General features: G+C 53.4%; 1 protein-coding gene across 7 annotated transcripts in view; it reads right to left on the reverse strand.

The window, feature by feature from the left end:
• The window catches only part of ADGRD1 (adhesion G protein-coupled receptor D1), a 108,466-nt gene that overhangs the window by 52,208 nt on the left and 39,618 nt on the right, over positions 1-16,640 (reverse strand). For all 7 annotated transcript variants that reach the window (XM_064272036.1, XM_064272035.1, XM_064272031.1 and 4 more), the window contains 5 exons: positions 15,490-15,549; positions 12,899-13,016; positions 11,234-11,344; positions 10,741-10,816; positions 8,930-9,071 (listed from right to left, as the gene is read on the reverse strand). In XM_064272036.1, coding sequence (XP_064128106.1) covers positions 8,930-9,071; positions 10,741-10,816; positions 11,234-11,344; positions 12,899-13,016; positions 15,490-15,549 — 507 coding nt within the window. The remainder of the gene's footprint in view (positions 1-8,929; positions 9,072-10,740; positions 10,817-11,233; positions 11,345-12,898; positions 13,017-15,489; positions 15,550-16,640) is intronic.

A 16,640-nucleotide genomic window follows, 5' to 3' on the forward strand; every position in this document is an offset into this window, starting at 1 on the left:
TGGTTGTCAATGTCCTGGGGCTGAGCCCAGGACAAAGCACACGGACAGTTGTCCCCTCCGGGGTCTGAAGCCAGCGTCCAGGTCACCTGTCTACACAGGACTGGTTCTTTCTCGGGCTTTGAAGGGAAGCTGGCCCATGCTCCCCAGCTTCTGGTGGTGCTGGCGAACCTTGGCTGTGGTCACATCTCTCTAGCCTCTACCTCCATCCTCACAGGGCTATCTCCTCTGTGTGTCTGGGTGCTCTCCGCATAAGACAGTCTCAGTGGACTTCGGGCCCACACTCATCCAGCTAAGGAGCCCTCGTGGTGCAGTGGTTAAGCACTTGGCTTCTACCCCCAAGGTTGTTGGTTCGAACTCACCAGGAGTTCCGAGGGAGACAGACCTGGTGATCTGCTCCTGTAAAGATTACAGCCTCGGAAACCCGATGGAGTAGTTCCACTCTGTCGCACGGGGTCATTCTGAGTTGGAAGCGACTCAACAGTACAGGACAACAACTAATCCAGGAAGACTGCATCTCAACCCTCACCTCAGTCACATACGCAAAGACCTTATTTCCAAATAAGATCCCACTCTGAGGCACCGGGGGTTGTGGATTTCCAGGGACGCGATTCGGCCCAGCACAGTGATCACAGAGTTGTGTCCCTCCGCGTTGTTCTCCACCTTCCATCACCCTCAGCATCAGCGGTGACCCCGAGTGAGGCACAAGGACATACCCCGCTCAGAGCAGCCATGGTGGAAGGAGGGAGTTCTGACCCCTCTCCACCCACCCGCCTGCAGCAAAGACCCCCGTGGCTGTGTCTCACCACCAGGACACCAGACCTGCAAGCACTAAGTGGTCAGCTCTCAGTGCAGAGCCGCTCCCTGTAACTAGCCCCGAGGGTCCAGGGTTGGCTCCCGAGACCGTGAGCTCTGGAGGAGGAGCTGCTTCCTTCTTGCCTTGCTTCCTCCTTCCTCTCCCAACAATTCAGAATCGGAGCTTTTCACTCCAGTTTCTTTTACATGAGTGGGTGAGTGCATGAGTGGGTGAGTGAGTGTGTATCAGCTCTCTCTGAGTGAGGAAGAGAAGAAAGAAGAGGAGGAAGAGGAGGTGTGAGACAGGAGGAGGAGGAAGAGCAGGAGGAGGAGAAGGACAAAAGCACCAGCAGCAGCAGCAGCAGCAGCAGCACAGGGGCCCCCCTTCAGCTGCCCGACTGAGTGTCTGAACCCCTGTCACCTCAGGAAAGCGCCTCCTGGGCAGTGGGGTTACCATTAAGCCTGCCTTTGGGAGTAAGAGTGGCTGGGGGTCTCAAACTCGAGTTCATGCAGGCCTGGGAGGTCATGAGAATGGGTTACGGGAGCTGGGTTGGGGCCCTGGAGACCGCAGAGTGTGTGCCCTCCCTGAAGAGGGTGGGAGCCCCAGCCAAGCTGACTGGGGGTGTGGAAGTGTCTCCCAGGCCCCAAGGGCAGACAGAAATCCGGAGGTTTAGGAGATACCGCAAGCCAAGATGTTTCACATGAGTGGCTGGTTTGGATTTGGCCCACTCTGTGTTTTAAATGGAAACAGCTTGGAAAGAAAAACCTGCACAAAGTAAAATTACTCCTTTGTAATAAACACACGTCAGCCTCTCAGGGCCAGGTGTTCTGTGCTGTCCCTTGTTTGAAACCTCTCCTGGGAACAAGACTCACTTGGTCTGTTTTTGATTCTCTCTTCCATTTCCATCACAGGGAGCGTGAACTCAGGGTGACTTCCTTTCACAATCCTTCCAGATAATGACGGGAGGCAGCCAGCTCCCCTTAGCTAGGGCGACAGGGACACACGCCCGCTTTTGCGTTGAAAGACTGCCTTTCTCGATGCCTTCATCGCTGTCCATACTCAGCCCAGCCCAACCCAGCAAGCATCCTGTGAGCTCAGGGCATCCCAGAAGACAGAGACGAGCCAGTGCTGGACACCTGCTCTCCAAGCAGGGAGGACAGCCAGCCATGTGGGCACGAGTCTGCCCTGCTCACCTCTGTGTCCCAGAGCTGTGAAAACACAGAGCCCAGGTGTGGCGCTGATCAATACTTGCTGAATGAGTGAATGAATGTCAACACCGCAGCTTGCAATGGCTGCAGACCAATATTAAGTCAGCCAGGAGAATGCTACCTCTGGAGATCTCTGCTTCCTCAAACTCTTTACCACTCACCCACCCAAACCCCTGCCACACAAAAGTAAAGACCAGTTCCATCCGGATATGGCTTCAGGGGTCTGTTATGGATTGAATTGTGTCCCCCAAAAAGATAGGCTGAAGTCCTAACCCCCTTACTGCTGAATGTGTCCTTTTGGAAACAGGGTCTTTGCAGATGTTATCAGTCAGGTTAAGACGAGTCATACCAGAGTAGGGTGGATCCTAAAATGCCATCTGAGTCGCGTCCTTACGACAGAGGAGAAGACACACAGGGAGATAAGCAAAAGGAAGAGGGCCATGCGCTAATAGGGGCAGAGAGGGAGCGATGCTGCAGCCTCAAGCCAAGGAATGCCTGGGGCTACCAGAAGCTGGGAGAGACAAGAAAGGGCCTTCCCCTAGAGCCTTTGGAGAGACCATGGACCTGCTAACATCCTGAATTTGGACCTCTGGCCTCCAGAGCTGTGAGAAAATAAATTTCTGTTGTTTATAAAGACGCCCAGTTTGTGGTGTTTTATCACTGGGAGCCCAAGGAGACTAACACAGGGCTCCGCCCACAGAAATCAGAAAACTTCAGCATCACAAGTGCTGGTTCTTCATGGCTGAGAGTCAGAGGAGCAGATAAACAGTGAGAGTGAACCTGGGGTCTGGACCTTGGAGGCTGAGTGAAGGGCATCACTGTTGTCTGTGCGCTACTCAAGTCAGCAAGAACCTGCAGCCAGTGGCCACCATCCTTCACCCAGCTGCACAGGACACATCTTCAAGAGTGACCTCTTGTGGCAGTGAAATGCAATGACAGCAGTGGACTGATCAGACCCAGTGCTCTCTCCTGGTGTTTGGACAAGGACTGACAACAGAGCAAGACCCCACACATCATGGAAACGTCGGGGGGAGAGGCAGGGAGGCACAAGAGGCAGTTGGTGGGCATTCTGCTAGCAGCATGTGGCGGGTGATTAATTGAAAGAAGCCCTATGTATGATGTGACTGTATTTACGTCCCAAGTGGTGGAACCAGTCACGGAGTAACATGTCAAAATATAGCCCCACTCTAGCTGTGTCTTACAGTCTCTACTGACCTAAAGCCATAAATCCTCTGAGACTCACAGGCTTAGACCCTGGAAGAGATGAAACCCAGCCTAGCAGGAGTGGTGGAGTGGGTAAGAGCTACAGCTGCTAACCAAATCGTCGGCCATTCAAATCTGCCTGGCACTCTTTGGAAACCCTATGGGGCTGTTCTGCTATGTCCTCCAGGGTTGCTGAGTCAGAATGGACTCCACAGCAAGGGGTTTGGTTTTGGGTTTAGAAGGAGTAAGACCAGAATTCAGATTCTTAGCTGAACTGGGGACAATAACGTGTAGCCCTGAACCTCCCTAGACAGAGCTGGTTCTGCCACCAGAGGCCTCAACCCAGGAACACCACACAGGAGGCTGGTGGGGAGGGACGGGAAAGGGCTGGAAGGACAGACAGAACACCTGCAGCACAAGCCTCTGCCATTCTCCCTGGGGAAGAGCTGGAGAGCCCTGCTGAAGGCAGCAGAGGCAGGAACTGAGTTAAGTGGGCAGCACAGGACCCGATATTCTATCCCGCCAGTTCAACGCAGAGCCCCGGCCACCAGCTGGAGCTTCACCCATCCTCCATCCCAGGCTTCGCCCAGCGACTTCAAACACCTTGGCTGCCACTCTGCTTGTCGGTTTGCAGACACACGCCATGATGTGTGTTCTGGGACTCATTATCCGGGGGGGGGGGGGAGTTTGCTGCACAGTTACAACGTGCTATATGTTATGAGAGGTGCCCGGTAACTATGGTGACCCCAGAACAGGACCACCCGCTGAGTGGGTGCTCCACAGATGTGCTAAGTTCAGCAAATTCCAGATTGTGTAGAATGGTGAGGTTTAGAGGTGGGTTAATGGCTGGTTGATTCTGTCTTCGCCATGTGGTTGTGAGCACTGCAGCCTTACACACTGAACTACACGGCACCCATGCTGTCTTCTTCATGTGGCTGTGAGCACTACAGGCGTACACACTGAACTACACAGCACCCATGCTATCTTCTCCATGTGGTTGTGAGCACTGCAGGCTTACACACTGAACTACACGGCACCCATGCTGTCTTCTCCATGTGGCTGTGAGCACTGCAGGCTTACACACTGAACTACATGGCACCCACGCTGTCTTCTCCATATGGTTGTTACACACTGCAGGCTTACACACTGAACTACACGGCACCCACGTTGTCTTCTCCATGTGGCTGTGAGCACTACAGGCTTACACACTGAACTACACAGCACCCACGCTGTCTTCTCCACGTGGTTGTGAGCACTGCAGACTTACATGCTGAACTACACGGCACCCACGTTGTAGCTGCAGGTGGCCATCGGACGGTTGTTCTTAGGACGTGGATGTGACACACAGCTGAAGGAGTCCCCATAGGGCCTCGTCCCCCCTCAGGACCTCCACATCTTCACATGGAGATTCCGCTCATGAGCCAAGGGTCCAACAGCCGCAGTCACCTACCTCCTGCACCCCAGTCACCTACCTCCTGCATGCATTAGCCAGCAGGACCCAGGGTGTTCAGTCACGGCCTGGGCACAGCAACACAGTGTCATGCCCAGAAGCACCGCCCAAGCCTCTTAGGGCTCTCCTGGTACAGGCCAGGGCTGCTCAGAAGGCCTGCCTGCATCCCTGGGTTTATCTGGGTGCCCTCCCCATCCCTCAGAGACTTACCCAGTGCCTCCACCGGCAAAAGACCCCTCCCGCATTGCCACGTGGGTACAGCTGCTGCAGCTCAGAACCACGGTTCCCCAGCAGAGGGGTGGGGGCAACAAGCGCACTCCCGAGGGGCCTCCACAGAAAATGTTTCCCATTAGACAGATCATTTTAACTCAAAAAAGCACGTCTCCAAAAAACGTCCTCAGAAATGTAAACGCAACCTTCAAAAGAAAAACCCCCAAAACCCTAGAGAACGCCTGGCAAGGACAGGCTCTAATTACCACCCTCCTTTGGTATGATAAAAATTCCTCTCTGCCTCTCCTCAAGACACCAGTCCTCCTTCCAGGCTCTCTCCTTTAAAAATAACTGCAGTAACCAACCGTTGAAACACAGGTTGTGTTTCACCCACCCTTTCTTTTTCTCTGGTTTCCAAACTGCCACCTTTCTTTCTTCACAGAAGACAAACATGTGGACTCCTTCCAAATGTCCATCAACAGCACCAAGCCCAGGAGAGCCTATAATTCATACTGGAGGTGTTTTTAGAAGGTTGGCTTCTCCCAGTGCTCACCTCCAATGGGGAAAGCAGGCATCAACCGCTGGTCAAACGCATGTCACAGGGACCAGCCTGGCCCGGAGCCTTTCTAGGCATATATGCCTTCCAGGACTCTCTCTCCTGAGCTCCTCATGCCTGCAGGCCTGAAGGGTGCCCTCCAAGGAAAAGTGTCTCCAAAAAGCACACCACACCCCATCTGTCCCATCTGTTGCCGCACCGGCCTCACATGAGGGCTCCTGGCTGGAAATGCCATTCAAAGCCACCGTCCACCTTCCTTCAGTGGGGGCCGGCGGCTTGTGAATTGACAATTGGCCCTTACACCTGAGCAGTGCAAACAGCAAACACACTTGGCTGCTAACCAAAAGGTTGGAGGTTCAAGTCCACCCAGAGGCACCTTGGAAGAAAGGCCTGGCAATCTCTTTCTGAGAGGTCACAGCCATTGAATACCCCATGGAGCACAGTTCTGCTCATCCACATGGGGCTGCCACGAGTCAGGGTCGACTTGACGGCAGCTGGCACCCACGTTGGGCGCTCAGCCCTCCCATACTGGCCTCTCCACACCTGGGCTTCACGGGGGACATGGCCAGCTGGCCAGGACAGATGCCTACATCCTGCACTGCCTCGTCCCTGCCTCCCTGCTCTCCTCCTGGGGTGGCTGACTCCACGGGCAGTCTGGGTGATAATCTAGTCCACGGGCGCACCGTGTGCTATCTGTGGTTGACAGCTCACGTGCCTCAGATTCAGAAGTGAATTAAACACACACGCTGGGCCAGGAGCAAGGCCATGGAAAGGTTGTCTCCAGCTGGGAGCCTTCCTTCTCACAGTTACATATGCCAGGGACTAATACTTGTTTTTCATGCCCATCTGTCACTCCGTTGTCTCAGCATGGCTGGAGGGCCCAGGAAAGGAGTGAGAGAATGCCTTATGGGGGAGAGTCCATTTTCCAGTAGATTCAAGCTTCCTGGAGCACGGGGAATAGAGGCCGTGCCTCCAACGACAGGGAAGCACAGGTGCTGTGATGGCAAAACGCTGACACTACTTCAACGCCTGTGCGTGGAGGGCGCTGAACAAACCGCACCACGAGGGAAAACCTTTCTGGGCAGCGGTGAAACGGACTGGGGCCACTCTCCATGAGTGGGCTGGGAGGGATTCCCAGGGCACGCTGTGAAGTGGGGAACACACAATGAGGGAAAACCCTTCTGGGCAGTTGTGAAGTGGGGAACGCACAGTGCAGAAGGGAGAGGGTGGAAGAAAATATGCTCGTATCTGCTCCTTTGGCACAAGAAAAATACAGAAAGGATAAACCAGATACCTGTGGTATTGTTTATCTGGAGCAGTGGGCGGGAAGAATGGGGACAGAGACGTAGGCTCGAGACGGGTGGGGGGCCGCTTTCCCGAGGACACCTTGGGCACCTGGAGTGAGCTTCACATGCTCCCAGATAAGTAAATAAAACCAGCCAGTACAGGTGGAGGGCACCCAGGAGGGAGTACAATCACAAACGAATCTAACCAAACAACAGGACAAAACACTGCCCGGTCCTGCGCTATCCTCACAATTGTTGGTCTGCTCAAGTCCACGTTTGCGACCACTGGGTCAGTCTACCTCATTGAGGTCTCCTTTGTTTTCCCTGGCCATCTGCTTGACCTTCTTCCACTTTTGCCCTTCTCCAGTGACTGGCCTCTCTGGTCACTCCTGATGGACAGACCCATCAGTGCCATCTGCGTGGAGGCGATGCTGGCCTGTGGCTTCCCTGGGTGTTAGGGAGCTAACCCAGCGCCTCAGGTAGGGAGAGCAAGCTGTCAGAGACGGAGGTCATGGGGGAGGGTGCCGTGTCCTGGAAGTGGAGTGGGGGGGCGCTGGGGGCAGAGGTGTCGATGGTCGGATGCCACCAACGCCTTCCACAATCAACGCTGATGGAGACTAAGAAGCTCATCAGGTCAGGCGAGCCACGGTCAATGGGGACTTTTGAAAACATTCCTGATGTTTGATGTTGTTGGTGAGAAAGTGGAGACAGAAAAAGTCGACTTTAAGGAGCTGCAAGAAGTGAAGAAGAAGTGAAGGGAGGTGGGCTGAAAGGGTGGAAGGGGGTGGGGAGATGAGCCCTCTTGGGCCAGGGGTCTCTCTGCAGGGGATGGAGGGACACAGTGGGAGGGAGAGACCAGGTGGCAAGAGTGGACTTCACCCTGAGGAAGTCGTAAGAGGAAGCCAGAGGGTCAGCTCTGAAAAAGAGCAGCTCAACCCTGGTGGCGTGGTGGTTAAGAGCTACGGCTGCTAACCAAAAAGCTGGCAGTTCAAATCTGCCAGGTGGTCCTTGGAAACTCTATGGGGCAGTTCTACTCTGTCCTATAGGGTCTTTATGAGTTGAAAGCAGTGGGTTTGGTTGGTTTTGGGGAAGGGTGAGATACCCTGCGAGGAAAGGAGGAAGGAGCAGAGATGAGCAGCTAGTGTCCAGAGGCGCTGACCTGCTGGGTGAAGTTCCAGATGCTGTCACCATCCCAAAGTGGGGTGGGCTCAAACACCATGGGAAGGGGGTCCAGGGGCCAGGGCAGGAGCTGGGGCCCCAGGAAGGAAGATCAGCTAGACACTGAGAAGGAGGGCAGGGGCGGGTCAGGAGCTGCAGTGAGAGGCCAGTCTGGAGCCCTCCACCTCACTCAAGCCCCCAGAGGGTGGTCTCCTAGGAGGTGTGGAACAAGGAGGTAATTCTGGGTGGGCGGACAAAGGGGACTCCTGGCCCAGAGCCCTGCACATAGAAGGCCTTCACTTCATGGTGAAACAGGGGCAGAGTAAAATGGAACAGAAGACCCTGGCAAGAAACTTCTTAATATTGCTTCCAGCAACCAAATATGTACTGGGTTCTTCAATAATTTCCTTGAGAAATCACAGCCTTCGAGTCAATATTTCATTAACATATAAATCATCCCCATTTGGCTGGGACTGCTGAAGAATGTGAAATCAATGTTGCACCTCAAAGGGCAGGCAGCTGAGACCTTCCCTTCTTTAAGGAAAGGGCACATCCATCCAGTCCAGTGGCTCCGTGGTTATTACCACCAAAGGAGATCAATGTAGTGCGGAGCCAGGAGCTTCGGGACAGACAGCTCCTTGCTCACAGTGGGAGCTTACAGGTCTGCAAGCCGCTCCTCTCGGGCAGGACAAATTCCTCCATCTTGCTAATGGCTATTATGCAAGATAATTGAGACTGGCCAATTTATCCACCTCTCCACCAGGTGCATTTATTCTAAGTCAGAGAAATGCCCACGGCTGCTGCGCACACACACATGAAAGCAAGGTCTGGCCTCAGATGCCTTGTGACACAACTTAAGTTCTGCATGGCTGACCCCAAGGGCCATTGATGGCCTTTCCACTAGAGTCCAATAACAAAGACAAAGAAAAGGAATCCCAGGGAGAGAAAAACATCCCTTTGGGCCGGCACCAACAACACCTGACTTCTATATACAATCACACAGAGAACCAAATATCCCACCACACAGAGCCACACCAGGGAACTGCAGCCAGGCATGTAACTCACCAGTATGTGTGTGAGGTGGACAGTGACCAGCGGAGACCCCGACAAAGTCTGGGCAAGAGCAGGTGGTGGGGAGACCTCCAGGGAGATCAGGGGGCTGGCGGCTGACATCAGGCAGCCTTGATGCTTCGCTGCCTCGGCAATCCTTGGAAATCAAGGGAAATGGGAAGAAGAAGGGAGCACTCAGCTAGAGTTTGGGTCTGCAACTGGACATTGGCCTGGATGTCCTTGACACAGAAATCACTTTGGGACGGAACTCTGGGTTCCATCACGCAGTGCTGCTCTCTGTAGGGCTCAGAGCAGTACCCGCAGATCAGTTCTTGTTCCCATTTTAATGCTCTGGTTTGAATTCTGTCATTCAGTTCCTGCTGGGTGCCAGTACCAGAGGCGAGACAAACCCGACCCCAAGGAGCCTATAGCCTAGCAGAGGAAGGTGAGCTGGCTCAAGCAGGGTGAAGGGCAGAAAGAGTCAAGACAACCTGCATCTGAATTTCAGCAATCCTGCTGCATTAGCTGTGCCGCCTTGGCCAGGTCACTTCCCTCTCTGGACGTTAATTTTCCCGTTGTAAGACGATTCCATAGTAACAGTGTGGTGGACATCTGTCATTCTGCCACCAGTATCTGTTCATTCCTTTCCTGCTGAAGGCACCTCGATTTCCCTCCAGGTGACCCCGTCCCTCACTTTCAGCCCATGCACTTTGTGGGGACCCATACGCTACTTGGAGTAAACCCCGGTACCCAGGTCTGCACCAGCCCATTCTCTGCCCCCTCCAGCCACAGTGATGTTTGGGGGTGAGCACGTGACCAGTCACATCCAACAAGATGTAACAGGGTGTGGGTGGAGATGTGGGCCCAAAGACGCCCACTTCTCTCTGCAGGAGCTCCACCCATAGGACATGGTCACAAGGTAAGAGCAACCAAGAAGGGAGCCCACCCAGGAAGTGGAGCTGAGAGGTGGATCCCAGTGACATCAACAGGACCCTGGATCAAACTGCTCTTGAAGCTTGTGTGCCATGGGCCTCTCAGCTTACGTGTGCCAAAAATTTCCCTTTTGCTTAGGACACCTCAGGTTGGGTCTTCAGTCACTTATGAGCCAACCACGCAAGCCTACCTGCTACCTAAAGCCCTGTCTCGTGGAGGTGTGAGGATGGACTGATATTTAGAGCCGGGCTAAGCTGAGGCAAGCGAGGTGCCTGGGTGCAAAATGTGAGCAGGCACCACACATCGGGCTTTGCATCTGTGGCCTCTGAGTGGCCCCCGAGACTGAGGGTCCCCTTTAATTTCATGCCCTTGCTGCCTTCTCCCACTGTAGCCGACAGAGCCCTGCAGGTGCTGTCACCACCCCATTTTGCAGACATGGAAACTGAGGCTCAGGGAGGCGAGTCCCTTGTCTGGGCCACACCGTTAGGTTGGGTGGGGCTGGTGCTCTCCCCCTGCCTGCCCCAGCCCCCTGGGGCTGCTTCCAGTCTTCTCCAAAGGGCTGTGACCACCTACTCCCGCAGTGAGTGCCAGCTCAGGACAGAGAACCTCCAGACAGGACATGTGTGCACAGGACGTGTGATGACGGGGGGAAGGGTGTCACAGCCCCCATCACCTGGACAGGATGTGTGCACACAGGACGTGATGGTGGGGGGAGGGGTGTCACGGCCCCCGTCACCTGGACAGGACCTGTGTGCAGAGGATGTGTGATGGCTGGGGGAGGGGTGTCATGGCCCCCGGCACCTGGACAGGACGTGTGTGCACAAGATGGCCCCCATCACTGCACACGAGTACACACTCCACCCCACCCCATGCTGGGTGCCTCGGAGACTAACCTGGTGTTGTCCGGATGGATGTTGCTCAGGGAGAAGTGTACCGTGTGGTAGAGGAGGCCCCCGATGGTGGTCCAGGCTGGGGAGAGATGTAATCAGCTCCCACCTACCCCCACCCAACAACATGCCCTGTGTGCCTCACGGCCCAGCCCCCACCCAGCAGTATGCTGTGCCCAGGAGTGGGCAGACAGCCACCTGTATTTTGTGCAACTCCCAAGGCAGATTTGCAGGGACAAGAGATACTTCAGGTGGACCAGAATCCCCTAGGGAGTGTGTTACACACAGAGTCCCAGCCCCACCCCAAACTCCGGCTCAGTAGGCCTAGCTGGGCCTCAGTCCTGTTCGCAGGCATGGGGGGCGGGCACTGGGGACACTCCCACAGGCCTGGGTGAGGGGCTAGTGCCAGCCTCTGGGCCAACAGACCCCACAGCTCGGGGTCCTGGGAGCTGTGCAGGGCAGGGCAGGGCAGCCCCTCCGGAAGTTTCCGCCTGCTCACCTTGGCTGTGGAAGGCCTCGTGGGGGATCTGGACGTAGCTGTGCCCCTGGGCTGGGAAGCGGTAGTGGGAGGCATTCATGGTTCCGGAGAGGACCTTGGCCACTGAGTACTCTGTAGGAGGAAGGAGAGGGGCCAATCAATAAGCCTCACAGCCACAGAGGGATGCTGGCTGTGAGACCCATCTGCTCTCCTCACCCCCAGAACAAGCTCCTGGAGATCTCAACCACCTGAGAAAGTGACAACTCCATGCCAGAAGGGTTCAGGAAGTAACTGGGCCAGGCTGCCAGCCTGCAGCCCACACCAGGGGGCTCTCGGCCCAGAGACCTTCCACCAAAGCCCCCAGTCTCTCCCACCATGATCATCAGGCAGTCAGCCATGACTCGGGGCTCCTGGACCACTGGGCTCGGTGCAGACACTGGCGCCCCAAGGCTCTGAAGTCATTGGGCACAGGCACCACTGCCTGGGATGATGTGGCTGGGGGGCCTGACGCTCACTCTCGTGGTCAGCTAAGTCTGTTTCCCCAGCTTGCCCAGCAGAACAGGACTGGTCCCACCCTACCTTCTACACAAAGGCTGTACCCACACCTGCACGGCTCCCTGTGCGGTGCAAATGGTTAACTGATGCGCTCAGCTGCTAACCAAAAGGTTGGAGGTTCAAGTCCACTCAGAGGCTCCTTAGGAAAAAGGCCTGGAAATCTATTTCCCAAAATATCAGCCTTTGGAAACCCCCCCATAGTACAGTTCTATTCTTACACACACGGGGTCACCACGAATCAGAGTCAACTCGACAGAAACCTGTTTGTTTTTGGTGCAGGGACTGTATGACACTGGCCTTAGAGACTGTACGATGCTGGCCTTAGGGACTGTATGACACTGGCCTTAGGGACCATATGACACTGGCCTTAGAAGAACAGACTTGGACCTGTGAGCGCCACTGACTCTTCTAAAACAAGGCTGTCTCCCTTTTTCCCCGCAAACACTCTAAGGAGCTACAGCTTCTTGGCTCCTTTCTGGACTGCGATGACTGCGCACGGTCCAGACTTGGCTTCCAAGTCACGCTGAAACGCTCACATGGTCCGTAGTGCTCCTGCCCTGAGTCTGACCACCCGTTTTCCTCCAGAATGTGATTTTATTGTGGCAAAATACATACCACAAAAAGTTTGCTGTTTTCGCCACTTTTAAGTGTGCAGTTCAGTGACTAATTACACTCACCGATATTTCCTAAAGTTTTCCATTGCACTTAGCAGAAACTCAGTGTCCCCAGGCGAGACCTCCCCCAGCCCTCCCCTCCTGCCCCCCGTAACCACTAAACTTTTCTAGACAGTTCACGTAAGTAAGATCATTGAGGATTTGTGCTTTTGCAACTGATTTCAGTCAACGCAGCGTTGTCAAGTTTCATCCATGCTGTGGCATACATCAGGACTTCATTTCTCTTTATGGCTGAGAACTATTCCATTTTCTGCAGAGACCACAGTTTCTTTATCCATCATCTACTGATGGACATGGGGTTGTCCCAGAATGTAAGACCCCCCGTAGTGTAAGACAGACAGAGACACTGAGGACCATGAGCACGTTTGTGTGTATGAGGGAGTGCGAGGGGTTGCCGTGGAAGTGGGGTTCAACGATGCCCTCCGTGGTTCGTGCGACCCCTGCCGACACCAGCTACCTGCCATGGAGGAGGAGCCGGCGATGGTGACCTGGGGCTCGTGGGTGTGCAGGTTGGCAGATATGTGCCTCATCACCGTGTCGATGGTGTCAATCAGGCCCAGCACCGCGGCCTGGTCCTGGGGACGAAAAGGGAAGGAGAATCATGAGAACCACACCTGCTCAGGAATCGCACAGAACCAGCTCTGTGTCTGCCCGCCAACCCCCCAAATATAAAATGTCTGTCCGGTTGAGAGCCAGGAACGGAGTGCCATTCTCTCATGATGAGTGAGATGGCACCAGGGTTTACATTGGATGGACTTGTTCAAATTTCAAATGGAGTGAGATTACATGGCCAGGTCCCGTCCTCAGACAGCCCGACGAGGAGGTCATGATGTCACCACCATGTCCAGCTCAGCAGTGACCACAGAGGGGACACACCCACTGTGCCCCTGAGCAGGTGGGGCACCTAGGCTGGCCCAGCTACCAGGTGTCTGGCTCCAGAGCCTCCGTGCTTGGACCCAGGACTGGGGCCACACTCAGAGCCCTAATCCTAGCTGCTCCAAACCCACCAAGTCCAAATTCCAAACTCGAAGGTCTCTGACCTGGCCCCTCCCCATCGTGGCCCTGCACTGAGGGAAGAGGGACTGAACCCCCAGGTTCCCTCGGTTGAGGGTGTCAGCAGTCCCTCTGTTCCATGAAGGGCAGGGGTCTGTGGGGGGGTCTTAGCACCTCATATCGTCTCCACCTGCTGGACATGCTTGGAGTCTGTCTTCTTCTCCCGGGCCCTCCGCCCTCATCCTGGGCCCAGGCAGAGAGGCTCCTGTGGACAACGCTGTCCCCCAAGAGGGCAGGGCCCCCATGCCCCCATGTCCCTCAGCCAGCTCCACAGCTGGTGCTCAGAGCCTCGTGCCTGAGTCCCCTAGGCTGACTGTCCTCATCATGAGACACACCCACAGGGAAGGCCCCCAGCCCCGGACACAGGGCCGCTGTCTCTACCTGCACCCTCCCTCCTTCCTGAACAAGCATCCATGGGCTGTGGCGTGCCCTCAGTGTACGAACACAGAGAGAGAGAGAAGCTGATCACAATCGGCCAGACGCAGTGAGGCACCTGGAGAACTGTGGGGTTTGGCCTGTGGTCTGTCAGATAGCGGCTACAGGATCTGTTTTGTTAATGTGTGTCACAGCCCGCCTAAGCCCTCACACATTCACGGTTATTCATATCTTACCACAGAGCATTCAGAGAAAGTTAATTTAAAATGAGGCAGAAATCATGTCTGTTGGGGTCCTCTGGCTGTGCTCTGGGTGACCCCAGGCTGCAGTTTTGAGCACAGAGTCCCCCTTGAAATTATGAACTCCAGAGGGCTGCATTTTTAAAATAAGATTTTGTCTCTAGTTAATATTCTGTCAGTCTTAAATTCATTATCCCTTTTCCTACCTTATGCTCGATCTGACTCCATTTGAAATTTTAACAAGTCCATCAAATGTAAACTCTGATGCCATCTCACTAATCATGAGAGAATGGAACACCGTTCCTGCCTTTCGAACTGGCAGATATTTTTATCTATTCCGGAAAATCGGCACTTTAACATCCCACAGTGTGGCTGGGGCCCTTCTGAGCTAAGGCGGTTACGAGTCCTTCTCTGCCCCTGCACCCCAACTTTGGGAGCCATGTGTTGAGGCAGCAGCCTCAGAAGATGGGCAGAGCAGGATTCCCGATCCCTGGAAAGAGAAGAGGCCCCGCGGCCCACATGGTCTTTGCAAGCATGAGAGGGAGCTGTCTGCAGTGCTGCTGAGCTGAGCTGAGCTGAGCTGCTGAGGCCTCCTTGTTACTGCAGCCTAACGTGGGCCAGCCTGACTAAGGCAGTGGTACAGGAGAGTACTTAATATCGCTGGGAGACGTCCTTGACATAACTGAGGGAAAGCAGGATAAATCAGGTGCAGAGTATGTAAAACACACATGTACATAAAAGATTGAAAAACAGATTGGAAGGGGTACACGTAAAAGTGTTAGTTAGCACTTGTTCTCTCGCAGCCCTATGATTTTAGGTGATGTCCACTTAATATACTTTTTTATTATTTGCATTTTCTAACTTTTCTCTAACTTATTTTTTAAATAAGTAAAATCAATTAAAGTTATTTTTTAAAAAATGATTCCATTCTTTCTAATTATTTGGAGTACAGAGAAAATGAGAAGCTTTTTTTTTTTTTTTTAACATAAAGTACATATTGCTGTGTGTTTTACTTTTCTCACTTAATCCAACGATCTTAAATGTCAAACACGGTGTTTTTATTACCATCCAAGAACGATGTGATGGTAGAAATATATTAATTACATAACATAATAAACAAGCCTCGATGTCTCGAAACAATCCAACACTTCCCGTCTGATATCTGAGGGCATCGGCCTGTCCCCCATGGAAGGCTCATAGCATGCTGGAGCCATCGACAAGACACGCCCCGTTCACTGTCCGGTCGAAATGAGCTCTGATCTCCCAGATTTCAGGGCTGAGAGATGCAATGTTCCTTTTATAGATGTGAACTGGGCCACATTACGTCACTTTGGGAAGATGAAATGGTCCCTGAGGAAACCAGAATGTTCTTTTCTCTTACCTCTGACTCGTCAGTCCAGCTGGGCAGTAGAAGAACCTCTCCCACGGTTTTTAAGAAGGTCTAAAAAGACATACAAAAGGACACTGCTTAGCATACAGCCTTAATCCTGGGGCTCCCCGCAGCTCCCAGTGTGTCTGCAGCCACGGGCTCACTTTTGCATAGAGTAGTAGACGGTTACAGCACACAGCAGTATACCAGGTTATACATCACAAAGCCCTTTTACAGCTGCTCCCTGGGCGGCCCTGTGAAGCCACTGACCGGCAGTTAGATGTCAGAAGGAACACTGCAGGCCTCCCAGGAGCCCACAGCGCAGTGCTGCCACAGAGGAGGCCCTCCGAATGGCTGCTGGATGAATGAATGACTGAGTGAGCCAGTGAACAAATCGTGACCTGCTGAACATGCTTTTTCTTGGGGTGAGACGTCCAGCCGTTGTCACCACTTGTGACTGGAAATTACCTTCCTAGAAAGCAGAAGTTACTGGGAGACCCTTGGTCAAATCATCTTGTAACCATATTTGGTTTGGCTCACAAATTATTCTGAAAAATTGAAATTAGCTTCCAGCATTTTCAAATTGGGAGATTTAAAATGAAAACATGTGGGTTTCCTGCTTCTTTTGGAAAAAGTAGACGCTTGGACAACCCCTGGCCTACATTCCCATATGGCGACAACTGGCTAAAGCTGAATAGCAGCTGCCCCCTTAGCCAGGCATGTGTCCCCCAGTTTGCCCCAGTCCCCACCTTTCCCTATTGCCCTACACCTAGCCTGTTTTGCCCATTTACTTTACTCATGCAGACCTTAACTGTTTGTGTCCTACTATCAATACCAGGAATATACCCAGAGCCTAACCTAAATCTCCCATGTTTCTATCCAACAGCCGCTTCCATGAAAAATCATACTCTTAGACAAGTGAATATTCAGAGAACAAGTCATCACAGTGCTTCACTCCTTCACTAATTATTCATTCAAAAAATATTTACTTGCTAAGACCCTAAAGGCTAAGAATCGGTGACGAACAAAGCAATCACGGTCCCTGCCCTCACTGGCTTGAGGTCTAGTAGGCGTAGTTTACAATCTAGGGCAAGGGTCAGTGAACGTTTTCCTTCTTTTTTTTCAAATAGGCAGAAATTGCTGGTTATTATTAATATTCTTGT

The sequence above is a fragment of the Loxodonta africana genome, chromosome 19 (assembly GCF_030014295.1).
Source record: "Loxodonta africana isolate mLoxAfr1 chromosome 19, mLoxAfr1.hap2, whole genome shotgun sequence".
Classification (NCBI taxonomy): domain Eukaryota; kingdom Metazoa; phylum Chordata; class Mammalia; order Proboscidea; family Elephantidae; genus Loxodonta; species Loxodonta africana.